At 42.2% G+C, this 27,617-nt stretch overlaps 2 protein-coding genes across 2 annotated transcripts; both read right to left on the bottom strand.

Moving 5' to 3' along the window:
- Positions 1–9,445: 9,445 nt before the first annotated feature.
- On the bottom strand, positions 9,446–10,438 carry LOC118573381 (olfactory receptor 12-like). The gene has a single exon (XM_036173677.1). It carries the CDS (start codon positions 10,436–10,438, stop codon positions 9,446–9,448), a length of 993 nt encoding a protein of 330 aa, XP_036029570.1.
- A 14,398-nt stretch (positions 10,439–24,836) lies between these two features.
- Positions 24,837–25,808, bottom strand: LOC118573477 (olfactory receptor 12-like). Its single transcript, XM_036173809.1, has one exon. It carries the CDS (start codon positions 25,806–25,808, stop codon positions 24,837–24,839), a length of 972 nt encoding a protein of 323 aa, XP_036029702.1.
- Positions 25,809–27,617: the final 1,809 nt, after the last annotated feature.

Below are 27,617 nucleotides of genomic sequence, written 5' to 3'. Positions count from 1 at the left end.
GAGCCAGCTCCAAACAAAATATCCAAGGACAAGTGAACAGAATAGCTGGCCAGACCACCCCCTAGGTGCCTAAAGCCCCTGAATTAAGGTAAAACATCCTTTTGGAGACAGCACCTGGCTCCTAGGTGCATAGATTTGCTTCTTTTGCAAATCAAGCTCAGGACTCCCCTTCTCTTACATCCCTAAAGCCACTTATTGAAACAAAAGGTTTTCTTCATACCAGGTCCTTCAAGCTGCGATGAAAACTGACTGGCAATCTGTATTCCTTCCTTGCCCTGTCAGAAAAACTATGGCATAGGAAAATAGAGGCAGTTTTATCTTAGCAACTTATAGATTTCTTTACCCAACCACCTGTAAGACTCGTTTGAGCACATTTATGATAGATTCATAACATTTACACCCAACCACTTAGAAGAATATATTTCTAGCACATAAATTCCTTTTCTGATTTATTCCAGCCCTTATCTGACTCCACCTTTATTCACTCCCTCTTTGAGTTGCAAATGAAGACACCAGGAAGGCTCTGATGGAGACCTTGCAAGTCTTATATTACAAACATGAGAGTGTTGCTGTTTGGGGGAGATATAGACAGGTTCCCTGAGAGGATGGGTCAGGATTAGGGTGGTAGATGAATACACCAGTTGGGTGAAAGAGCTCCGTGTATTTAGATTCTTTTCCCGTCAGTCATTCACTCCATTAGTAGCATCTCTTCTGGGCCCCTGGGAAGGAAATTAAAGAGGCTGGACCTCAAAATTTCCAAAAATGGTCCTTTAGTAAAAACCTGGGGCCAGATATTGGAGTAAATGCTGAAAGATCAGAGAGACAAAGGAGCAAGCCACTGCCATGTCTCACCTCTGGCACTCCTCAGCCTGAAAAGCCTTTGCCAAAAGAGCTTCAGCCAAAAAGTTCCTATCTCCTCACACCTTATATACCTTTCTCCACCCAGTCATCACTTCCTTTCTAGTGCTGGGATTAATGGCGAATGTGCTTCCCAAATACTGGGATTAAAGGTGTGAGATCTCAAGTGCTGGGATTAAAGGCACATGACTCCCAAGTATTAGGATTAAAGGTGTGTGCCACTACTGCCCAACTCTGCTTCTCTTCTAGACTGGGTCAATCTCATGTAGTCCGGAGAACTTTGAACTCACAGAGATCCAGATGGATCTCTGCCTCCCAAGTGCTAGGATTAAATGTGTGTGCCACCACTGCCTGGCCTCTATGTTTAATCTAGTGGCTTGTTCTGTTCTCTGGTCTTCAGGCAGATTTTATTAGGGAATACAATATATCACCACACCTCCCCTTTTTTGTCTAAAATAATAAAAGGTTATAACTAATATAAGAAAACTATATTCAGTAAGTACAATAAGTATATATAATAAATAAAGTCAAGAATTACATTAACCATGTCCAGTCCATTAACATTTGACAGATTCAGAGAAAATACTCCATTATTTATCCTATTTGGGTGAGTCCAAAATGTTGTACCTAATTCACTTTCTATCCTAACTTGTATTACCAACTGAAAACTATCTTTTATCTTTCAAACTTATACAGTTTACACCTCTTTAGTGAGTTTTTTTCTGAATTTGTTAACAAGGAAAACTATAACTATAACTCTCTAGTCTTCACCTCCCTCAGAGACCCAAGAAGGAAATAGTATTACCTAAGTAAACAGGAAGTGCAGGCAAGCAACTTCCAAAAAATGTGAAAAAATGACAGAAACAGTTGGCTGCCTGGACAGTCACTCAAGGTTCCTCTGCAATGTTGGGACATCCATTTGTGGCCTCAAGGCTTAGCATATCTGACAGACTCATCTGTGAAGCAGGATTTTCTGAAGGGCCTTCCTACTTTGTCTTTGCAAGGTGTAACAGTCTTTTGTCTTGTTTCCTGCTTATCCATTTGGACAGCATACTGTCAGCAGTTGAGGTAAAGGTACTTTCTTGTCCAGAGGCTAAATTTTGCCACAAAGAAAGTAAACTCCATATGGGGTTTTCTTCAATGCCCATCATTTTCTCTGAAGTAGCCTGGTGCTGCCAGGAGCAGACTGCAGCTGGAAGTTTTCCATTGTCCCTCCCGACCCTGCATGGTCCAGACAAAGCTCTCTCACCCATGGTCCGGCAGCCACATATAAAATAATCATTCAGAAGCTTAATATTACTTACAACTGCTTGACCATTAGCTCAGGCTTATTACTGACTAGCTCTTAACCCATAATTCTTATCTATGTCTAGTCATGTGGCTTGGTGCCTTTTCCATTTCTGCCTTCACATCTTGCTTTCTCTGTGTCTGCCTGGCAACTCTTGACTCTGCGCTTCCTCTTTCCAGCATTCTCCTAGTCTGCTTGTCCACCTATACTTCCTGCCTGGCTACTGGGCAATCAGCATTTTATTAAGCCAGTGTACAACAGCATTATCCCACAGCACTTCTCCTTCTCTGTCTAATCAAAAAGGAAGGTTTTAACTTTAACATAGTAAAATTACATATAACAAAATAGTTGTCAAGCAAGAATTACTGTTATAATAGCTAGTCTATTTGTATTTGGCAAAATTAAAGAAAATATTTTATCTAACCTATATTTGTGTGTCTAAAGTTTTATATCTAATTTATCTCTTATCATAACTGAGGAAAACCATAATTATAACTATCTAGTCTTCAACTATATCAAAGACCCCAGAATGATACAATATTATCTAAGTAAACAGGAAGAGAATTGTAAGAAACTTGCAAAAATCTAGAATGACAGAGACAGCTACCTGCCTGGACAGTCACCCTGAGTTCTTCTGCAATGTTGGGGGATCCATTTTCAGCCCACAGGCCTAGAGTCTCTCAGTCATTTCTCTCTGTGTCCTGTAGAATATCTGGCAGTTTCTTCAGTGAAGCAGGAACCTAAAGGGGCATTTTTCCTTGCAAAGTTCAGTGGTCACCTTCCTGTGGGTCCTGCATGTCCAGTCAATACAACATTTTGTCAAGGAGTCTAGGAAAGAATAGCTTCTTGCCGAAGTATCTATTTTTGCCAAGAAGAAGATAAACTTCATATGGAGTGTCTTCAATGCCCATCTTTCTCTCTGAAGTAAATCAGTACTGCCAAGAGCAGACATGTCTCATTGTCCAGAAAGTCTTTAAAACGTTTTAAATGCTATCATAGAAGACTAATTATTAATCTGTATTTTTAAAATATCCATTATAATTTAAATGAGCTGCACAAACAGAATATCTTAAATAAGAGTAGAAATATACACACAGTATAACAAAATTAACTTTAAATTTGTATCAGTAAAGTAAAATCTATACCAATGTAACATTTCAAATAAGTTGCTCTTGTTTTATCACCCTTTTATCCTATATTATCTACATCCTATATTTCCATATCATATCCCTCTTTCTTCTTTAGAAAGATATTGACTATGACCAATAACAATTTGTAACCAACAACCTAAATAAAGACAAACATCCATAATCTATTTTTTTGGAAATATGGCAATAGTTTTTAGGTTACTTCCTGCTGATAGAGGGCTATATTCTTATGGGGATCCTGAGAAAATTAAGAATTATGGTCAAGTATTGACTGGAATAATCTGTGATGTTGTATTTTCTGAGCCAGTTGCCTTGAAGCTGTTTTTGGATGTTGGATCATCTGAGCCTCTGGGGGGAGGAGGGGTCTTCCTTCATCAAACCATAGCAGCCTGTGAAGCAATCCACAGGTTCTCATCTTCTGTGGAAACAAAAGCAGAACCTCTTTTCCAAAGCAACGTTTCCTTAGACATTAATTTTGAAATTGAGATACCTTTAAAATATATATATATATTGATTTAACTCAGCAGCTTTTACAATCAAATGTCTCTCTGAAATTAAAAATCCCAAAGACAACATAATCTATACTCTCTGTGGGATTTGCAACTTTCGTGGCTTATTTTTTATATTACTTTTACTGTCTCTTTAAAGAATATTTTCTAAAAGTATCTATTTTTATATAACTGTCTATATTTCTTTTTCTCTCTCTTTTTCAAGCCTATGTACATTTTTACACTCAGTGTAAACCATTTAAAGTCTTGTTCCATCTGAATCTGCCTTATCGTGAATCTATTGCTTTACACTGCAGTGGTCAGTACTGAAGCAGCAGCCTTGGCTGCTGACTCTGCCCATCTCAGCTTTTCAACATGGTGGAGATAATTCACCTCCAGCTCTGGGAGTCATGCTGTCTGATGACTCTGGGAGGCAGTGGGTCTATGCTTCTATCAAAGCACTGTGTAACCCAGAAACTTTGTGTGTGTGTGTGTGTGTGTGTGTGTGTGTGTGTGTGTGTGTGTGTGTACTAGCAAACACTAAAGCTACCACTCAGTGTACTGTGCAGCTTGGAGAACCCTCTGTGTACCACTGCAGGAATCCACTGTAGACGTAACTATCTTGTTAAATAAGAAACACAGAGCCAATTGCAGAGTTAAAAGCCAAGAGGTCAGAGCAATAGCTGAGAGCTGAAAACCTTACCCTTCACTGCTGCTGCCGCCTTTCCTCTCTGCAAGAGGCCTACTTCCTGTGTCCTGTCTTTTTTATAGACTTTCTGTTCTGCCTTCTCATTGGTTGTAAACCCAACCACATGACCCCCTCGTCACTGCCTGTCTGTACAGACCTCCAAGTCTTCTATAGTTGGTACTGAGATTAAAGGCGTTTGTCACCATGTTGGCTGTATCCTTGAACACACAGAGATCCTCCTAGCTCTGCCTCCGAAGTGCTGGGTTTAAAGGCATGCACCACCACCGCCTAGTTTCTGCTATAGCTTGCTCTGACCCCAAGGCAACTTTATTAACATACAAATAAAATCACATTTCAGTACAAATAAAATATCAACATAATCCACCATGCTGCAGGTCAAGCCCACACACTGTGGACCCACCATAAAGTAGCTCAAGCCCACAGGCTGTGGCTGGCCTTCTGAGAGAGACTACTACGAAGCTGTTTTAGCTTCCATTTTAGAATGGAATCTCTCTCTCTCTCTCTCTCTCTCTCTCTCTCTCTCTCTCTCTCTCTCTCTTAAAGCTTTCTCAGGTTTTAGGTGGAATTATTGCCCCATGTTTTGGCACCATTTGTGGCTAGAAGTTTTCCTGTGTCCTGCCTGGTCATAATTTGTATATTATATACAAAAATCCAATCCAATGTAAAATATTTAAAACTAGTAGTTGCTTTTTAAAAGTAGATTCAAGCCGGGTGGTGGTGGCACATGCCTTTAATCCCAGCACTCGGGAGGCAGAGGCAGGCAATCTCTGTGAGTTCGAGGCCAGCCTGGGCTACCAAGTGAGTTCCAAGAAAGGTGCAAAGTACGCGTTTTTTTTTTTTTTTTGTCTCAAAAAATCAAAAAAAAAAAAGTAGATTCAATAATCTGCCTTTTAATCTTATCATATCTATATCCTCCCTTTTTTCTTTTCAGAGTAGATTCAATAATCTACCCTTTTATCCTATTATTTATGTATTTTTTAGAGTAGATTCAATAATCTACTTTTAGCCTATCATTTCTATATTATATATTTCTATGTAATATCCCCCTTTTTTCTTTTAGAAAGAGATTGATTATGACCAATAACAATTTTTAACTGATTCCTAAACAAAGACAAACATCCATAATCCATTTTTGGGAATGTGGGTATAGTTTTCTAGGCTACTTCCTATGGATTAGGGGCGCTGGTAGTATTATGGGGACACAAAGAAAATTTAGGAGTATGGTCAAGTCCTGATTGGAGTAGTCTGTGAGGCTGTATCATCTCAGCTGGCCATCTCAATATTGCCCTGAGCAGTTTGTAGTCCAAAGCCAATGTTTGGGTGGTGTTTGTCCTGATGGAATCATCGTTGTGTGGTCCCATCATACTTTTTGGAGATTTCAAAGGTTGCTGTTAAGCATGGTCATGGTTCACTGCAGAAAATCTTTTTCATGGGACATTTTTTTTCTAGATGATTTGTTCTTTTTCTTCAAATATCTCATTTGTCCAGTGTTCTTCAGATCCCTTAGCCTTCATTCTCCTGAAGGACAAAAACAAAACCCTTCCCTAACCCTAACTTTGGAGAGGTTCCCTTTTTAATCTTTATCAGTTTTGATTTATGGTTTCTCCTGAATCTTTGTTCTCTCCTCTATAGCTGTTCTATCACCCAGAGCAGTGTGGTTTTTTACAACAGGCATTAGGTTCTTTAATTGCTCTGGAAAGGGGTTTCTTCCATGATGGCAGGAAAGGACTGAATGGAATTTGGTCTAGAGGCTTTGTGAGAGGTCTCTCAGGGAGTTTCCCAATGGCAAAGGCAAGGGATTGCTTTGTCTGTCCCTTGTCGATCTATATTCATTAGCCCAACGTCTGCCTTTGCCACACCTTCTGCATAATCCAGAAGGGAGGGGCATTCTATTGGGATTATTCCTTGAAAAAACATTGTTTCTAGGAATGCTCTGTTTACAGTCCCTTTTTAGGTGACCTTGTTTACCACAATTGAAACTTTTGACATTACTATTTTTCTTCAAACCTCTGAAATCACCTCTCCTATCCAAGTATCATCATGGTCATGAGATTCAATATTAATTGTGTCTTGGATCCATTACTCCAAGGGTGCTGATCTTGCCTTTATTGGTCTAATTACTCTTTTGCATTGTGCACTAACATTTTCAAAAGCCAGAGATTCAACTATTATTCTTCTAGCTTCTGGATTTGGTATCATTCTATTTACTGCTGAAGTCAATCTTTGTAAGAAATCAGTGAAGGTTTCTTTGGGCCCTGTATAACTTTAGTAAATGACTCAATTTTCTTTCCTACTTCTTCAATTCTATCCCAAGTCTCAAGGCTGCCATGTAGAATAAAGCTAGAGTGTGGTCATCATATAAAGACTAGCTTTGTATATCGGCGTAGTCACCTTCTCCGAGAAGCTGACCTTGAGAGAGTTCAAGACCTCTAGCCTACTCCATTGTTCAGCTGTCTTAGTCTCAGCTTTCTACCAGGTTCTCCGTTATAAATTGGGAACAGTCTGTAAGACTGCTAAAACCAAATCTCCCCAGTCTCGAGGGATAATTCTATTACATGTTGATCATGAGCTTAACATCTGCTTTACAAAAGATGAATGGATGCCATATGAGACTATTTCTTCTTTGAATCTCCTCAAATCTAACATTTGCACAGGAGTCCAGTCAGCTTGTACCCAGTCTTGGGGATCTCTATCATTTGGTAGTTCCTGTAAGGTTACTGGATAAATTAAGGTTGGCTGTTTGAAAGCTTTGGGTGTTTTTCCATAACCTTATAATGGGATGCTGAAATTGGTTCTTTAAATTTCTCTGATTGGTCTAAATATCTCTATGATCTGTTTGAACAAGTTTTTCTAAAACTTTTATCCTGGCACTATATTAACCAACTTTTTAACTGATAAAACAGAAATGATCAAACAAATAATATTTATAATTGACATTACATAAATCCCATCAACATTAATTATCCTCTCATTTAATTGCTCCATTTTCAGACCATCAGTTGTATTATCAAACAGACCAAACTCCCTCCATTGCAACAATGCTTGTTATTTTTTAATGTGGGAAAAAACTTTCTTTTAACTAATTCCTCCCTTTAAGAAATCATAATTGACTTACCAAATCTGCTGATAATGATGATTCAGATGATGGTATGGCAGCAGGCCAAGGAGGGGGCCCAAGGAAAGCCAGAACCCCCCAGGAGAGGAAAGAAGTGAAAGATCCAGCTGTGTGCACAGGGTAAATGTGTGAAAGCTGCTAACTTCTGTGGTTTTTGGAGGCCCCCCCCCAAATCTATGGAGTTTGCTATAGAGAGGCTGAAACAAAAACTTACCCTGCAGGGTAGGGACTCTGGCTGTGTGTAGCTCTAAAAAATGACTTTTTCATGAATCCATGCCCCAAAAGTTGGATACTAGATGTAATGTGAATTCTAAGAGGTCTTTTTATAAATAAAATCCTAGAACTAGATATTGGGGTAAATGCTGAAAGATCAGAGAGACAAAGGAACAAGTCACTGCCATGTCTCACCTCACCAGCTCCACAAATTTTCTGACTAAATGTCTCTAAAGCTCTCCAGCCAAAAAGCATTTAGTTCCTGTCTCCTCACACCTTATATACTTTTCTCCACTCAGCTGTCACTTCCTTCCTAGTGCTGGGATTAATGGCATGAATGTGCTTCCCAAATACTGGGATTAAAGGTGTGAGATCTCAAGTGCTGGGATTAAAGGCACATGATTCCCAAGTATTAGGATTAAAGGTGTGTGCCACCACTGCCCAGCTCTGCTTCTCTTCTAGACTGAGTCAATCTCATGTAGTCCAGGGTAGCTTTGAACTCACAGAGATCCAGATGGATCTCTGCCTCCCAAGTGCGAGGATTAAATGTGTTCGCCACCACTCCCTGGCCTCTATGTTTAATCTAGTGGCTTGTTCTGTTCTCTGATCTTCAGGCAAATTTTATTAGGGTACACAGTATATCACAGCAGGAGAGGGAAACTTGGAGGAAGGCGTCAGCCCTGTTTAGAGGTCAGTTCCCTCCCTGAAGGTCTCCTAGGCAAAAGCAGCATGGAGCTGAGTTCTGGTATCAGACACACGGGGCAGGGAGGGACTCAGAGAAGTCCAAAGGGCAGAGCACAGCAGGCTGTTGTGAAGTGGAGTTAACCGAAGCTTCATCCTTGTCTGGAGCATGATCAACACCTTGATATCATCACAAGCTGCTAGGCCAGATTTTAATGGTTCCCTGAACTGTGCATCTAGCTATGACTTCCTCTATAACCCATGGCTGGAGGTTGAAGGGATATGCTGGGAGACAATTGCATGTAGGTTCCTTGTGACTCCAGTAGCACACTGTGATACCCTATGAGGAGAGCAGCTTCATGAGCAGAGGAAAGAGGAGGAAGCAGCAATATTGTAAAGCTGAGGAGGAAGTCTGCAGAGCTATCTCTTTAGCCCATCCTCATACTAGATCAATGTAAGGATGGGTCAACACACAGCTTCTAAGGGCCACAGTCTTAGATGCTCAGAGGCAAGTTCCTACTACAGTGACATTAGATTCAGTGATGAAAGAAAAGGAAAGGGCCATAGAGAAATCTGAAGCTATGTCGCTTCACTGGGAGATGTTGACAATGGTCCCCAAATCCAGTTCCTGTTATAGTGTTTTGTCCTCTATCAAACTAGAGGGATTCAGGATTCTTCCAACTATGGGCCATTTGGTGGCAAAGAATATGCCTAATTCACATTCTGTAAATGCTTGCCCAATAATATACATTCAAGAAAAACAGGGTAGACAGTGAACAGGTGGGTGTGTTGGTGGATTAATGGGTGGATGAATACATGAATGAATGAAGAAAAGAAGCAAGGAAGGAAGAAAGTAGGAAACAAGAGGACAAAGAAAACAGGATAGGTAGACATAAAAACTAAATAAGACACTCTATCTCCCCAGGACATTTTTCTTCTATGATTCTAGCATAGTTTCTGATGATGACACAAGCCACTCTCTTTCACCAGACTGTGTCTCTGACCCAGCCTCCTCAAGGCATCCTTTACATCCTTGTTGCGCAGACTGTAGATGAGGGGGTTGAACATGGGGATGACCAGGGTGTAGAAGATGGACACCATCTTGCCCTGCTCCATGGATGTCACACCTCCTGGCTGGCCATATATAACAAAGCCAGTTCCATAAAACAAGCACACAGCTGTCATGTGGGAGCCACAGGTAGAGAAGACTTTGTGTCGTCCTGATGCTGAGTGCATTCTGAGGATGGTCACTGTGATGTAGCCATAGGAGATGAGGACCACAAGAACAGCACAGACAATAATGAATCCACAGATGCCAAACATGACAAGCTCATTGAGAGCTGTGTCTGCACAGGCCAGCCGGAGAAGTGGGGGCACGTCACAAAAGTAGTAGTCAATGCGGTTGGAACGACAGAAGGGCAGCTGGAATGTGAGGCTGGTCTGCACAATGGAGTTCAGGCAGCCAACACAGTAGGTACCCAGAACCAGACGGGCACAGGTCATAGAGCACATGGTCACAGGGTACCTCAGGGGACTACAGATGGCCATGAAACGGTCATAGGCCATCACGGCTAAAAGGACAGCCTCAGTGGCAGCCAACAAGGAGAAAACGAAGAACTGAGTGGCACATCCCTCAAAGCTGATGACCTTGGAGGAGGATAAGATGTTGGCCAGGGCATTGGGCACAATAACAGAAGAGAGGCAGAGGTCAACAAAGGACAGGTTCTTGAGGAAGAAGTACATGGGGGAGTGCAGGTGAGCATCCAGGGTGATGACGAGGATCATGGTGAGGTTGCCCAGGACAGTCACTATGTACAAGGCCAGGAAGACAGCAAAGATCAGGGCCTGGGTCTCTGCACCTCCCCCAAATCCCACCAGAACAAACCCCCTGCAAGACACAACTGAGAGACTTGCATTTCTGTGGACGGGTGTGGCCATGTGTGGGGACAGATGCAGAGAGGTAAATGGAGACACTGAGAGGGAGCAGATCTCACTAGTGCCATTGGATGTTCCACAGGCTGCAGGAGCCTGTTGGTGACATGCTGACCACTGTGCAAAGGTTCACTAGTTTCTCTGATCTCCTTCCAGATGAGCTGGTGTAGCCTGAAAGAGGACATTTCCTCAGATTTACTTAATTCATGAGGTTGTGCTTAGCCTTCCCTGTGGCTTCCCACTTTAGTGACTCTCAGAGTACAGACAGCCTTTCAGTATCCCCATGCATGCCTCTGGGCCCTCCCCCCTCATTCCAAGGGACACTCCAGAGCAGTGCCATTGATGCAACTGTCTCCTGAGTCCCATTAAACACCCTCCAGTTATTCATCTTACTGATTCAAAAACTTTCATGAAGACCCACTGTCCTCCAACAAATTGGGCTGGGTGATTATTTCCTTTGTAGGATAGCATCAGAACAGGAAACTGCCCTTCCCACACTCAGTTTTATATCCATTTGTACCTCAGAGGACTCTGACCTCACCTCAGCAGCTGTGGCTCAAATGCTGGCACTCAGTGGCAATCAATGTGCAGACTCTGCTTCTCTGGTGTGAGGGGTTCCTGTAAATGTGTAGATGTTGGAGATTATGGTGAGGGGGCAGCCCCATGTCCTCAGTAACACCAGGGCTGTGTCACAGGCAAATGTGGGACATGCTCATGGCTTCTAACCTGATCTCATTGCCAGCTCTGTTCCCTGCCCCCACTCAGTTTTGGGGTCCACAAGGTCTTTTTCTTGGCCATTTAAAAACAGATGAAGCTGGCCTCTGCCCAGTGTGCTTGGGCCATTCAATGTCACTCTCTCTTCTCATTATGTCCACAGTCTGGACATACAAACAAATGTCCTGTGGGCTAGCTTCAATTGCTACTGTTAGTCCCCAGGAGGGATATGAGAGGATGCTGGAGATAGGAGCCTGGCTAGAGAGAAATGAAATGTCTCTTCTACATCATCCTGGGAGCTTAGGGACGACCCTGTATGGATCAGTTGTTGAACTGTCTATCATACACTGCCTACATTGAGGATATGGGATCTGGAGTGCTCTAGCTGAGCCCACCATACAACTACATCACTTTCTTTCCCACTGAAAGCTTAAAGGTATGCATGAAGATTTGTGCTCACACTTGACACACCTGACAGGAATCTAAGTACTTACCACATGGGTTTCCTTTGTACTCAGTGTGATGTGTATAGATATGTCCATGTCATAGTGGGTCCTATGCTTCCTGTTGGAGCAAGGACAAGCATAATGTCTCCAGCTTGCCAAGGATGTACTCCATCTAGAGACATAAGTAGAAAGGGTCAGGTGGCCATGGACATCTCTGCTGTAGGAGATCAGGGTACAGTGACTGTGAAGAGACAGTCTGTGCTCATCTCAGCCTTGCCCTTCTGAAGCCAGCATCAATATCATGTCCTGTGATGGATGCAGAGCTTCATCCCACATGGATGCAGAACTGGAGCTGAAATTCAATATGGTATACACTTTGGGAGGCATACAGAACTGCTATCCTGACCTAGACTAATGTGGCCAAGATTGGATAGCTTTGTTTACAGAGCTAGTCCATAATTATTGCTGAGCACCCACCCACAAGGTCCTCAATATGTGGTATCTCCTACTGTCAGCATCCTTCATAGGTAACATGCTGTTTTTACCTTATCTAGGTGAGACTCAGGACTCACACAAAGTCAGATACACCCATGATCCTCAGGTCCCCATGGCATTGAGGCTGGTCTGTGCTGAAGACAGATACCAAGGATTCCTTGTTCTCCTTTAGGTTAGCTATGACTTTCTGCACAATGGGATGAGGTCGTATGGGCAGGGTTGTAGACCTCGAGCCTCATAAGTGTCTGGGTGTGCAAGTCCTGGCTGCAACAGTTCTGTGTCTTATGATGTGTGAGGTGGATTTCCTGGTCTTTCTTCCTCTCCCAAACCTGCTGTTTGGGCAGTGTAAGGGTGTCCTTAGTTGAGTTCAGTCTGTTGGGGAGGGCACTCCTCACAGTAGAGCTGGGACTTGCAGTCTCTAGTGGCCAATTAAGGAGACATTGTCCTCTGTGGCATCTAGGACACAAACTCCCTGGCCTCCAGAGGTATACCACTAGCTGTGGACAATCTCTGCCTCATAACAACACTCTCCTGGTGAGTTGGAAGGAAGCCTGGGGTCCTCAGAGACCTGGGGAGGTTCCATCAGGAGTATGGCAGATGACTCAGAGGGATCCTAGTCCAGAGTCCCTCATTAAAGCGGTCACCTGAGTCAGGTATCACGGCCTCCTGGCCATGGCTTTTCTCCCTCCAGTTCCCACTGGCTATACTGATATGAGAAAAGGAGGTTAGGAGCCCATATGGGGCTGTTCAGCCCACTCCTCCCACAACCAAGAGTTTGCCTTCCTATTTTTTTTAAAAAACTATTTTTGGTTCTTTAATTTTTACTCTTTTTTAAAAAAAGATTTATTTATTCATTATGTACACATAAGAGGGTGCCAGATTTCATTACAGATGATTGTGAGCCACCATGTGGTTGCTGGGAATTGAACTCAGGACCTCTGGAAGAGCAGTCAGTGCTCTTAACCTCTGAGCCATTTCTCCAGCCCAATTTTTACTCTTTTTGAGGGGTCCACCACCCAGTTCCCAAGTCAAAACACATAAAGAGGCTTATTCTTAATTTTTTTCTTTTTCTTTTTTTTAAATTTTATTTTTTAAATACGGATATTTGTGTTTTAATTTTACATATCAGCCATGGGTTCCCCCTGTCCTCCCCCTCCCACCCCCACCTTCCTCCCAGCCCCTCCCCTCCATTCCTATCTCCTCCAGGGCCAAGACTCCCCTGGGGATTCAGCTCAACCTGGTAAATTCAGTACAGGCAGGTCCAGTCCCCTCCTTCCAGGCTGAGCAAAGTGTCCCCACATAAGGCCCAAGTTCCAAACAGCCAGCTCATGCACTAAGGACAGGTCCCGGTCCCACTGCCTGGGTGTCTCCCAAACAGTTCAAGCTATTCAATTGTCTCACTTATCCAGAAGGCCTGATCCAGCTGGGGGCTCCACAGCTTTTGGTTCATAATTCATGTTTTTCCATTAGTTTGGCTATTTGTCCCTGTGCTTTTCCAATCTTGGTCTCAACAATTCAGACTCTCACAGTCCCTCCTCTTTCTTGACAATTGGACTCCTGGAGCTTCCACCTGGGGCCTGGCCGAGGATCTCTGCATCCACTTCCATCAGTTATTGGATGAGAGTTCCAGCATGATCATTAGGGTGTTTGGCCATCTGATCACCAGACTATGTCAGATCAGGTTTTCTCTTGACCATTGCCAGTAGTCTACAGTGGAGGTATCATAGTGGATTTTTGGGGGCCTCTCTAGCATTTTGCTTCTTCCTGTTCTCATGTGGTCTTCATTTATCATGGTCTGTTATTCCTTGTTCTCCCTTTCTGTTCTTGATCTGGCCTTAATTATAAATGCCCAGCCTTAGCTTGGCTTGTTTCTAGCCAGCTTTTCTTTTTTTAAAAAAAAATTTATAGAAGAGATTTTCTAATCATTTTACATATCAGCCATGGATTCCCCTGTCCTCTCTCCTCCTACCCCCCAGCCTTCCCCCCCCCAATCCACCCCCCATTCCCACCTCCTCCAAGGCAAGGTCTCCCTTGGGGAGTCAGCCCAGCCTGGGACATTCAATTGAGGCAGGTCTAATCCCCTCCTCCCTGAACCAAGGCTGAGCAAATTGTCTCAGCTTAGACCCTAGGTTCCAAAAAGCCGGCTCATGCACCAAGGACAAGTCCTGGTCCCACTGCCTGGGGGCCTACTAAACAGTTCAAGCTAATCAACTGTCTCACTTATCCAGAGGGCCTAGTCCAGTTCCATGGGGGCTCCTCAGCTATTGGTTCACAGTTCATGTGTTTCCGCTAGTTTCGCTATTTGTCTCTGTGCTTTTACTAATCATGGTCTCACTATCTCTTGCTCATATAATCCCTCTTCTTTCTCATTGATTGGACTCCTAGAGCTCCACCTGGGGCTTGGCAATGGTTCTTTGCATCTTCTTCCATCAGTCACTGGATGAGAGTTCTATCATGACAGTTAGGGTGTTCAGCCATCCAATCACCAGAGTAGGTCAGCTCAGGCACTCTCTTGATTATTGCCAGTAGTCTATAGTGGAGTCATCTTTGTGGATTCCTGGGGACCTCTCTAGCACTCTGCTTCTTCCTATTCCTGTGGAGTCTTCATTTATCATGGTATCTCTTCTCTTGTTCTCCCACTCTGTTCCTGATCCAGCTCAAACTTCCCACTCCCCTAAGCTCTCTTTACTCCAACCCTTGCCCTCCATTACCCCCAGCTCCACCCCCAGTTTGCTTATGTAGATCTCATTTATTTCTCTGTCGTTGGGCAATCCCTGTGTCTTTTTTAGGGTCCTCTTTACTAGGTAGCTTCCCTGGAGTTGTGAATTGTAGTCTGCTTATCCTTTGTTTTACAACTAGTATCCACTTACGAGTGAGAACTCGTTCTGAGTCTAGGTTACCTCACTCAGGATGATATTTACTAGTTCCATCCATTTGCCTGCAAACCTCATGATGTCATGGTTTTTCTCTGCTGAATAGTACTCCAATGTGTACCACATTTTATTTATCCATTCTTCAGTCCTCAGTTTGTTTCCAGGTTCTGGCTATTACAAATAATGTTGCTATGAACATAGCTGAGCATATGTCTTTATGGTATGATTGAGCATTCCTTGGGTATATGCCCAAGAGTGGTATAGCTGGGTCTTGGGGGAGATTGATTCTCAATTTTCTAAGAAAGAGCCATATTGATTTCCAAAGTGGCTATATTGCATTCCCACCAACAGTGTAGGAATTTTCCCCTTGCTCCACAACCTCTCCAACATAAGCTATCTTCAGTGTTTTTGATCTTAGCAATCCTGATGGGTGTAAAGGCTATCTCAGAGTCATTTTGATTTGCATTTCCCTGATGATTAAGGATGTTGAGCAATTCCTTAAATGTCTTTCAGCCATTTGAGCTTCTTCTGTTGAGAATTCTCTGTTTAGCTCTATATCCCATTTTTTAATTGGACTGTTGGGTATTTTGATGTCTAATTTCTTGAGTTCTTTATATATTCTGGATATCAGCCCTCTGTCAGATGTGGGGTTGGTGAAGAACTTTTCCCATTCTGTAGGCTGTCGTGTTGTCTTATTGACCGTGTCCTATGCCCTACAAAAGCTTCTCAAGAGGTCCCATTTATTAATTGTTTCTCTCAGTGTCTGTGCTACTGGTGTTATATTTAGGAAGTGATCTCCAGTGCCAATGCGTTCAAGACTACTTCCTACTTTCTCTACTATCAGGTTCAGAGTAACTGGATTTATGTTGAGGTCTTTGATCCACTTGGACTTAAGTTTTGTGCATGGTGACAGATATGGATCTATTTGCAGCCTTCTACACGTTGACATCCAGTTATGCCAGCACCATTTGTTGAAGATGCTTTCTTTTTTCCTTTGTACAGTTTTGGCTTCTTTGTCAAAAATCGTATGTTCATAGGTGTGCAGATTAATGTCAGGGTCTTCAGTTCGATTTCATTGGTCCACATGTCAGTTTTTATGCTAGTACCAAGCTGTTTTTATTATTGTAGTTTTATAGTAGAGCTTGAGGTCAGGGATTGTGATGCCTCCAGAGGTTGTTTTATTGTACAGGATTCTTTTGGCTATCCAAGGTTTTTTGTTTTTCCATATGAAGTTGAATGTTGTTCTTTCCAGGTCTGTGAAGAATTGTGTTGGGATTTTAATGGGGATTGCATTGAATCTGTAGATTGCTTTTGGTAAGATTGCTGTTTTTACTATATTAATCCTACCTATCCATGAGCATGGGCGATCTTTACATTTTCTGACATTTTCTTCAATTTCTTTCTTCAGGGACTTAAAGTTCTTGTCATACAGGTCCTTCACTTGCTTAGTTAGAGTTACCCCAAGTTATTTTATTTTGTATCCTTTGTGGCTACTGTAAAGGGTGATGTTTCTCTGATTTCTTTCTCAGCCCATTTGTCATTGGTATATAGGAGGGCTACTGATTTTTTTGAGTTAATCTTGTATCCTGCCACATTACTGAAGGTGTTTATAAGATGTATGAGTTCCTTGGTCAAATTTTTGGTATGCATACTATCATGCCATCTGCAAATAGTGAAAGCTTGACTTCTTCCTTTCCAATTTGTATCCCCTTTATCTCCTTATGTTGTCTTATTGCTCTAGCTATAGCCAGCTTTTCTTTACTTAAATTACCTCATCTATCTTTTGCCTCTGGGCTTTTACCTTTCTCTACTTCTGCATGTCTTTCTTTTCTTCTTATTCTGTGGCTGGCTGTGTGGCTATGTGGCTGGCCTCTTCTTTTCTCATTCCTTCTTCTGCTCTTTTCAGATTTATCCTATTTTATTTTCTCTGCCTGCCAGCTCTACCTATCACTTCCCCTGCCTTACTATTGGCCATTCAGACCATTATGGGACCAATTAGTTGTTTCAGACACAGCTTCACAAAGTTAAACAAATGCAACATAAAATAATGCAACACATCTTTGCATCATTAAACAAAGGTTCCACAGCATAAACAATTGTAACATGTCTTAAAATAATATTCTACACCATTTCCCCTTTTCATCTAAATAAAAATGAAAGGTTTTAACTTTAACATAGTAAAACTACATACAACAAAAACAGTTATCAAGTAAGAATTAATTTATAATATTCAGTCCATTTGCACTTAGCAAATTCAGAGAAAATACTACATTGTCTGTTATTTTAGTGAGTCCAAAGTTTTATATCTAATTTACTTTCTATCATAACTATGAAAAACTGAAACTCTAATTATTTAGTCTTTAACTCCATCAAAGACTCAGAAGGATGTAATATTACCTGCATAAACAGAAAGTACAATGCAAGTAACTTACAAAACTCTAGAAATACCAGAGACATCTGACTGCCTGGACAGTTACCCAAAATTCCTCTGCAGCATTGGGGCATCCATCTTCAGCCTTCAGTCTAGAGTATCTGGCAGATTTTTCATTGCGGCAGGAAATTTGAAGTTCCGCCCCATTTTATTTTGGCAAATTTCAGCAGTCACTTTTCTGTGGGTTCTGCATGTCCAGTCTACATAGTGTGCTGTCAAGCAGTCAAGGTAAAAGCAAATGACTAATATTGTCACAATTACAGCAAACTATGGAGTTCCTTGGATGCCTATCATCCTTTTATGAAGTAAATTGGTGCTGCCAGGAGATGTGTCTCATTGTCATGGGAATTCCTAAATTAACAAAACATTTAAAATGTCATAATATATAGGTCTCTGAAGTGTTTTAAGACCATTTATGTATTTAAAATATATCTCTATATGATCTAGAAAACATACCTAACATATCTGCAAATTTGATTGTTATAGATGCCTAACTACTAACATATGTTTCTTGATTATCCTAAATAGTTTATAATAAAAGCTTTCAAAAACTAGAGCTTGACCTTGTTTTTTAAATGAACTGCATAGGTACAATATCTTAAACAAGAGTTGAAACATATATACAGTATGTTGTAACAAAAATAACCTTAAATTTGTATCATTATACAAAAATCCTTTAAACAAGAATAAAAACATATATATATATATATATATATATATATATATATATATATATATATATATATATATAGTATGTCATAACAAGAATTACCTTAAATTTGTATCAATATACAAAAGTCCATACAAATACAAAATATGAGATTAATAGTTGTTTTTTAATTTAAAGTAGATTCAATAGTCTGCCCTATTATTTAAAATATATTCAATAATTTCCCCCTTTAATCTTATTATTCCTATATCCCTTCTTTCTTTTTTGAAGGAAACCCCTGCATCTAATCTCCTTGGTATAGTTTTCTCCCTTACCAATACCAGGAACAATTAATAAACAACCCCCCTAAATAATGACAAACACCAATAACCCACCAAATGACCAAATGCAATTTACCCCACCTCTTGAGAATGTGGGCGTCCCTAGACTACTTCTGTTGTCTGTGGGAAAAGCATCTTTAGAGGTCCCTGAGAAAAACTAAGATAATGACAAAGTCCTGGGAAGTCCAGCTATAACCTTTGTTGATAGATAGACCTGTAAAATTTCAGAAGGTCTCCCTTGATCAAACATGATCCATATTAACCTGGAACGAATCCACAGCTTTTTGTTTCCTGTGGAAACAAAAGCAAAACCTCTTCTCCAAAGAATTTTTGACTTCCATTTGACAAATACATTTTTTTTACTTCTATTTTTAAAGTTAGGATAGCCCTAAAATATCTAGGTTGGTTCAATTTTGCAGGCCTATTCACAATCCCATATCTCTCAGCAGCTGTTTTTTGCCCATGAACATTCAAAAATTCAAAATCAACACAATAGCATATAGGATCCAGACTCCCTATGTATTTCCCATCTTTACATGGCTTATTCTTTTTTTATTTCTTTCACTCTGTCTTTAAAGAGTTCATGTTGTTATTTTTAAACTATTTATTTTCCTATAACTATACCCTTTTTTCATAAGCCTGTGCCCATTGTTGAGCACCCTGGAATCTGTACAAAGTCTCCATCCAGAACTCTTTTACTTCATATATTTTAGCCTTTTTGACTACACAAGCAAATTTTAAACTGTTAAGTTACATCTGAATTATCCTTGTGACTCTTGGCTGACTCTGCCTGCTTTTTGGGTCATGAAAGCCACTTCTAAGCTCACAGCCCATTGGGAGGTAGTTGACCAAGAACTGCATTCATCCTTCCTAGAGCTCTAGAATGCTGATGCTTGCACTGTGGTAGGTGATTTTACTTAGGTTTTGTTGTTGTTGTTGTTGTTGTTGTTGTTGTTGTTGTTGTTGCTATTTAATGTACTGGCTCACCAGCAGGCCGTTAAAGAATCCGTGTCTGCATTTTCTTCAGCTTTCTCAAGTTCTAAGAGGAAATTGAGGCCTTATGTTGGGTGCCAAAATATTATTGGTTGTTCTTTTTTACTCTTTTTGGTCTGTACTCTTTTGGGGTCCTGCTACCAAGCTCCCAAATAAATCACACATGGAGTCTTATTCTTAATTATAAATGTTCAGCCTTAGCTTAGCTTGTTTCTAGCTAGCTTTTCTTACCTTAAATTATCCCATCTATCTTTTGCCTCTGGTCTTTTATCTTTCTCTACTTCTGCATGTCTTTCTTTCCTTCTTACTCCATGGCTGGCTGTGTGTCTGGGTGACTGACCCTTTCTTTTCTCACTCCTCTTTCTTTTGCTCCTTCCAGGTTTCTCCTATTTTATTCTCTCTGACTGCCAGCCCTTCCTATCTTTTCTCCTGCCTAGCTATTGGACATTCTGCTCTTAATTAGACCAATCAGATGTTTTAGACAGGCACAGTAACACAGCTTCACAGAGTTAAACAAATGCAGCATAAAAGAATTCAACACATCTTTCATCATTAAACAAATGTTCCACAGCATAAACATATGTAACACATCTTAAACTAATTAATATTCTACAACATAGCCTTCTCAGTCCATTGATACTTCAGTACTATCAGGAGCCTGGGTAGATGGTCTCAATTCTCTTTCTGTCCTTTTATGGGTTTTGTTTTAATTCAACAAAAATCCTACTTAAAGGATTGAAAATTCAAGAGAGTATGTAATGATCCAAACAAAGTAGTGGCTCTTTTCTTTGTTGAGTGGTAACTCCCTCTCTTGGAGGTTAGCTATGCCTCCCATGCTTGCTTTCATCCCTGCAGTCTCCATCTTCTGTCTTTATGAGGATGGATCACAATACTCACTCATCCTACACTTGCTATTGTCCTTGACAGCTCATCACTGGAGGCAGCTTGATCAGTTCCTGGGACTGATACCTCCACTGAGCTCCTCCATTACCCTCTCTCACCATTCCCCTGTCACTTGTTCTGAATCCTTTCTAGCAACAAATCCTCCTCTCCTTCATTATGTGTGTGTGTGTGTGTGTGTGTGTGTGTGTGTGTGTGTGTGTGCATGTTCCACTGACTTCTGACTTTCATTAGGCTTGTTTGCATGAGCCTGAGTGGGTTGCAGTTATTTACTTGATCAAGGGCAACTTACCCATAGCTATAACTGATTAATATGAGCTTCTTTTTCTCAACAAAATTAAGAGCCAATAGCTCCTGTGGGAGGGATGAGGCCTCATACACTTCTCCCCATTCATGATCAGTGTTGATTGGCCCCAGCCTGGGCAGGTAGCCATGCCTTTTTATTAGCTCATGAGTACACCAGCCAGGTCAAGTCCAAAAGACATCATCTCACAGCTCATCCCATTCCTCTGGCTTTCATATTCTTAATAGTTTCAGTTCTTGGTTGTTTTGTGTGAGCCCTTCTAGAGGCTTTTCATTACTAAGAATTAAGTTTTCTGCAGCTATTTGGGAGGCACACAGAAGTGCTCCTATTCATTTATCAGCAGTTATGACTCGCTAGTTTTAGGAGACCCTTGCATTACAGTTGGCTGTCTCTCAAGGTTCAGAAACAGTGGCATCACAGCGGTGCCTGGGGAAGATGTAGTTTATAGATAGTTTCTAGAGTAGAGAGTATCAGTATTTAAGTAGGAAAACAAGGAAAAGACAAAGAAGAAAAGAAAGCGGTAGTAAAGTGTGACTGAGTAGGAGAGCACGTGGTTTGGAGGGATGAGAGGTCATGGAGAGGTCACTGAAGGAGAAATGCAGTAAAGAAGTTTAGTATAGAAAGGTCAGGGGTAGTCATGACGGTTCTGCTGGTGAGGCAGAAGTTAGAGCATGGTATCTTAAAGTGAACCTCCAAAACTGTAAATAAGCCCAAAGCTCATATAAACAGAAATTCTGGTACCCAAAGGTCTAAAATTATATAAAAATACAAGAAGGTATCAACATGAAATAAAAGGTTTAATAAAAGGTCTGACATTTCCCCTGGGGATGATCCCCCACTTTCCACCCCCATTTAACCTATTATCTACAAGTACACACAGGAGGACAGGAGGACCACCCTATCATCCATCTACCAGTCAGCACACATGAGCAAGTGTGACCAATGACTGTGAATTCAAACTATTTCTCTACTTTGTGGGCTATTTTTTGTGTGCTACCATGTTCTTGGCATCTAACATCACTGCTCATTAACCTAAGATCTCAGGCTCTGTATGGTGGGAAAATGTCCCTTTGGGAATCCATCAGAACACACAAATAGTAAAGCACACAGCAGACTGTTAAATGACCTTTTTTTTTCTAGTAATGACAGCTTTTCTTCTAGGTTCCCATTGAACAATGTTCCTTTAGTCCTTAAGCCCATGTTACTTCTCATCCCCCTCCTACATAGGTGGGCAGAGACTTTTGCTCTATGGATAGACAAGATCTATATTTCCATTCAGCCTGAAGAAGGTTCAGCAAATGAACCCTTAACCACCACAAACAATTATGGTAAAAGAGCAAAAATCTAGGGTGGGGTGAAGCGGGATAGAAAGACAGAGGGAACTAGGTAGCATGAGAAAGAAATGAAAAACGCCTCACTCCTCCAAAGTCTGGCTCACATGACACCGCCTGAGAGTTAATATATATTGATATAACTGACCAGACCACTGCACAGAGTCAATGCTCTTTCCGGAGAGATTCAAATGGGGCTGTTAAACTAGCTAGTGAACACTTCTACTGGTTTTCACTGTATTTTTCTATCTAATTCATCAACTGGACCAATGCACCTGATACATCACTTTCCATTATCATTAATATAAAGAACTTCTCTAAGAGAAGTGAGTGGCCATCACAGTGGCCAACTGTGCAGATGTACAGCTGTCTGTCCTGACACTCGGCTCTTCTGGTTTTGATTCTTCACCAAGTCTCTCTGCTTCTGTCCTGCTTGTGTTCCCAGTTTCTCTAAGAACAGAAAGGCAAAGAAACTCTTTAGGAACAACTTCAAATGTGGACCAGCCCTGGTGAGCAAAGACAACATAGGAATTCTTTTGTCTCCACTCAATAAAATGGTCAAATTTCTCCAAAGTGACTCTTAATGACACACTTCCAGAAAAGTCCCTGTGTATCCATCTGCCTCCATTTGGATGAGTGTATTAAGTATATAACATAGATCACCTAGAATTCTAATAGGTTTACAAGAGACTTCAGTCTGTTTTAATTTGGCTTGCTGTTTCCTAGCTTAGGTATTTGATAGCATTCTGCTTTCTGTAACTGAGGTGTCAAAATGTGTAGAGAGGATGTGAGTCCTGTGTTATTAAACAGCAGGTGAGATGAACACACCAAAGGGATATGGTGGAAGGAGACCAGAAAGAGAAAGGGAAGAAGATATGTTTAAAGAGATATTGACACAAAACTTCTCTATGGGGAGCAGAAAGGGACACCCCAATTCAAAATGCTACAGAGATCTTTCAGGAGCTGGAATTCACATTGTCTATGTGAGGTCATTACCAAAATATAATATAAAAGGGGAATTTTAAGGGAGCAGCTGAGAAGCAACAGTATATTCAAGGACAGACAAAATACCATTGGTTGTTTCTTGGCATTTACTCTCTAGTCTAGATATAATAATGAAGGCAAGGAAAAGGTTTTTCCAGGAAAAATTGAGAGCAAAGGAGTTTTTCAGAACTGACCTAGCTTACAGGAAGAGCTGGAAGAGGCTCCCCGGGTGGAAAGACTGCTAAGGAGCAGCACAAATCATCTGAAAAAATATGTCTCCACCGGGAAAGCTGAGAGGTTAGAAGCTACTGCCATGTGGCAAGGAAATGAGATCAGGAGACTAGAGAAAAGAGACTTTCAAAAAAAGATTGGGCAGTGTTGGAAATTACAAGCATTCATTAGAACTGGTGAAGACTGGAGAGGACCAGAAGAGTGGAGGATGAAGGTCACTCCCTGCCCACTGCTAAAATCAGGTAGGCAAGCTGGGGTGGGTGAAGTGGGAGGTACATGAGAACACAGGGGAATGTAGGAACAGAAGACAGAAGGGAGAGATTATTATTAAACATGAGATGCCTGCCACTCACAGAGCAGAATGTTCCAGAATCATCCAAACAAAGGAAGACTTTGATACCAATTTGACAAAAAAAAAAAAAAAAAAAAAAAAAACAGAGAATGAAATTGGAGTCTGGAGGTTGAGACCAGATGGCCACAGAAGTAAATGGAGACCCATAGGGTGTTCTGGGAGGGGAAATGGGAAGAAGCCTTCAGCCCTGCTTAGAGGCCATTCTCTGCAGATTTCCTGGACAGGTACATCAGAAGAATGAAGATCAGACACACAGGGCAGGGACACAGACCAGCCCATGTCTGGAGGACAGCTGGCTGGTGAGACATAGGACTATGGATGGATGTGAGAAAGGGAGACACATACCTGAAGGCACACTGCCACAAACCAAGGACTGGAGAGATAAGGATGAGGAACAGGACAGGGAGCCACTTGGGAGGTCAGGCACAGGCACAGGTTCAGGCTCTTGGCCAGTGCCAGAGAGAACCTTCACTCAACAGAACTCTAGAATCTGTAACTAGAAAATGATGTTCCATTCTCCACTCCTCACATTTTTGTAGCCACTGAGAATTCATCCCTATGTGGAGACATCTACAGTGATCAAGGACCCCTTGATAAATTCATAAGCTGCCAGGCCAAGTTTTCAAGGTTCCTGGAATTGTGACTCTGACTGAGGCTTCATACTGATGTAGGTTGAAGGAATATGTTGGAACCAGTGCACTATGGGCTTCTCCTGCTTCCAGCCATGCACTGTGATACTCCACAAGGGCAGCTCCATGAGAAGAGGAAGGTGGAGGAGGCAGAACCATTGGCAAGCTGCAGAGGAAGTCTGTCATCCCTCTAGCCCATCTTTATACTAGATCAATGTAAGGATGGGTCAAAACACAGCTTCTAAGGGCCACAGTCTTAGATGCCCAGAGGGAAGTTCCTACCACACTGACATTAGCTTCAGTGATGAATGAAAAGGAAAGGGCCATCAAGAAGTCTGCTGTTGTGTAGTTCACTGGGAGATGTTGCCAATGGTTCTCAAGCTGTTCTCAAGGACTTTGTCTTAACTCTGCCTTCTGTCAAACCAAAGTGAAAGGGATTCAGGCTTCTTCTGAGTATGAACCATTTGCTTTGTTATGGCAAACAAAATGCCTCATTCACATTTTGTAAATGCTTGGAAAATAATATACACTCATGAAGGAGGGGGTAGATAGTGGACAGATGGGTGTGTTCATGGATGAATGGGTAAATGGATAAAAGAATGAAAGAAAGGAATAAGGCAAGAACATGTTAAACCAAAAAGCAAGAGAAACCGGATAATAAAGAAAACAGCAAACTAAAGGCAGCTAGTGTCTGCCAAGGATGGTTCCTTTCCATTATGCTGACATGATCTCTACTTGCCTCCTTTCTGCACAAGGCTGTGTCTCTGTCTCAGCCTCTGCAGGGCGTCCTTCACATCCTTGTTGCGCAGACTGTAGATGAGGGGGTTGAGCATGGGGATGACCAGGGTGTAGAAGACGGATATCACCTTGCCCTGTGCCATGGATGCCACGGCTCCTGGCTGTGCATAGATGACAAATGCAGTTCCATAAAACAAGGACACAGCCATCATATGAGAGCCACAGGTGGAGAAAACCTTGTGCCGCCGAGATCCCGAGTGCATCCTGAGGATGGTCATGGTGATGTAGCCATAGGAGATGAGAATAACTAATGTGGTGCTAAAAATTATAAATCCACAGAAGCTGAATAAAAGGAGTTCATTAAGAGCTGTACTGCCACAGGCCAGCTCAAGCAATGGGGGCACATCACAGTAGAAGTAGTCAATACGATTGGAACTGCAGAAGGGCAGCTGGAATGTGAGGCTGGTCTGCACAGTGGAGTTCAGGCAGCCTCCACAGTAGGCACCCAGAACCAGACAGGCACAAGTCTTAGGACACATAGTTACAGGGTACCTCAGGGGACTGCAGATGGCCATAAAACGGTCATAGGCCATCACGGCTAAGAGGAAAGCCTCAGTGGTAGCCAACAAGGAGAAAAAGAAGAGCTGTGTGGCACATCCCTCAAAGCTGATGACTTTGGAAGAGGATAAGATGTTGGCCAGGGCATTAGGGGCAATGACAGAGGAGTAACAGAGGTCAACAAAGGACAGGTTCTTGAGGAAGAAGTACATGGGGGAGTGCAGGTGAGCATCCAGGGTGATGACCATGATCATGGTGAGGTTGCCAAGAATGGTCGTCATATACAGAGCCAGAATGAGAGCAAAAAGTAGGGCCTGGGTCTCTGTACCTCCCCCAAATCCTACCAGAACGAACCCCTGCACAGACATTATGGAGAGACTTGCATTTCTGTGGACGGGTGTGGCCATGAGTGGGGACAGACGTATAGAGGTTGATGGAGGCAACGAGAGGGAGCAGATCTCACCAATGCAGTCAAATGTTCCACATGCTGCAAGAACCTGTTGGTGACATGTTGTCCATTGTGCAAAATTCACTAGCTCCTCTGATCTCCATGGTGAGCTGTTGTGACCTTAAAGGGGACATTTCCTCATATTTTCTTAACTCATGAGGTTGTGCTGAGCCTTCCCTGTGTACAAGCCTGAGCTGTGCTCTGAGGACACAAAGTGGCTTCCCACCTTAGTGACTCTAAGAGTACAGACAGCCTTTCAGTATCCCCATGCCTGCCTCTGGGCCCTCTTCCCTCATTCCAAGGGACACTCCTGAGCAGTGCCATTGATGCAGCTGTCTCCTGAGTCCCATTAAACACCCTCCAGTTATTCATCTTACTGATTCAAAAACTTTCATGAAGACCCACTGTCCTCCAACAAATTGGGCTGGGTGATTATTTCCTTTGTAGGATAGCATCAGAACAGGAAACTGCCCTTCCCACACTCAGTTTTATATCCATTTGTACCTCAGAGGACTCTGACCTCATCTCAGCAGCTGTGGCTCAAATGCTGGCACTCAGTGGCAATCAATGTGCAGACTCTGCTTGTCTGGTGTGAGGGGTTCCCGTAAATATATAGATGTTGGAGATTATGGTGAGGGGGCAGCCCCATGTCCTCAGTAACACCAGGGCTGTGTCACAGGCAAATGTGGGACATGCTCATGGCTTCTAACCTGATCTCATTGCCAGCTCTGTTCCCTGCCCCCACTCAGCTTTGGGGTCCACAAGGTCTTTTTCTTGGCCATTTAAAAACAGATGAAGCTGGCCTCTGCCCAGTGTCCTTGGGCCATTCAATGTCACTCTCTCTTCTCATTATGTCTACAGTCTGAAATACAAACAAATGTCCTGTGGGCTAGCTTCAATTGCTACTGTTAGTCCCCAGGAGAGATACAAGAGGTTGCTGGAGATAGGAGCCTGGCTAGAGAGAAATGAAATGTTTCTTCTACATCATCCTGGGAGCTTAGGGATGACCCTGTATGGATCAGTTGTTGAACTGTCTATCATACACTGCCTACAGTGAGGACATGGAATCTGGAGTGCTCTAGCTGAGCCCAACATACACTACATCACTTTCTTTCCCACTGAAAGCTTAAAGGTATGCATGAAGATTTGTGCTCACACTTGACACACCTGACAGGAATCTAAGTACTTACCACATGGGTTTCCTTTGTACTCAGTGTGATGTGTATAGATATGTCCATGTCATAGTGGGTCCTATGCTTCCTGTTGGAGCAAGGACAAGCATAATGTCTCCAGCTTGCCAAGGATGTACTCCATCTAGAGACATAAGTGGAAGGGGCAGGTGGCCATGGACATCTCTGCTGTAGGAGATCAGGGTACAGTGACTGTGAAGAGACAGTCTGTGCTCATCTCAGCCTTGCCCCTCCTAAGCCATCAACATCATCATGTCCTGTGATAGATGCAGAGCTTCAGTCTTCTAGGTTGCAGAATTGGAGCTGGTGTTCAAGATGGTGAACCTGTGTGGAGCCTCCTAGAACTGCTAGCCCTGACCTGGAGTAATGTGAGTCTTCACCACAATAGGACACCTTTTTCCACAGAGCTAACTCCACAGTTATTGCTGAGGATCCACCCTGGATATCTCCAATGTATGTCTTCTAATTTCAGCATCCTTCACAGGCAACACACTGATCTTACCTTATCTAGGTGAGACCCAGGACTCACCCAAAGTCAGATACAATCACCCATGCTCCTCAGGACCCCATGGTATTGA

The sequence above is a fragment of the Onychomys torridus genome, chromosome 23, assembly GCF_903995425.1.
Source record: "Onychomys torridus chromosome 23, mOncTor1.1, whole genome shotgun sequence".
In the NCBI taxonomy this organism is placed as follows: Eukaryota; Metazoa; Chordata; class Mammalia; order Rodentia; family Cricetidae; genus Onychomys; species Onychomys torridus.
This window is presented reverse-complemented; position numbering and strand designations above follow the sequence as displayed.

Coding starts and splice junctions, on each gene's coding strand:
- LOC118573381 (XM_036173677.1), bottom strand. CDS start 10,438: ATGGCCACACCCGTCCACAGAAATGCAAGTCTCTCAGTTGTGTCTTGC.
- LOC118573477 (XM_036173809.1), bottom strand. CDS start 25,808: ATGGCCACACCCGTCCACAGAAATGCAAGTCTCTCCATAATGTCTGTG.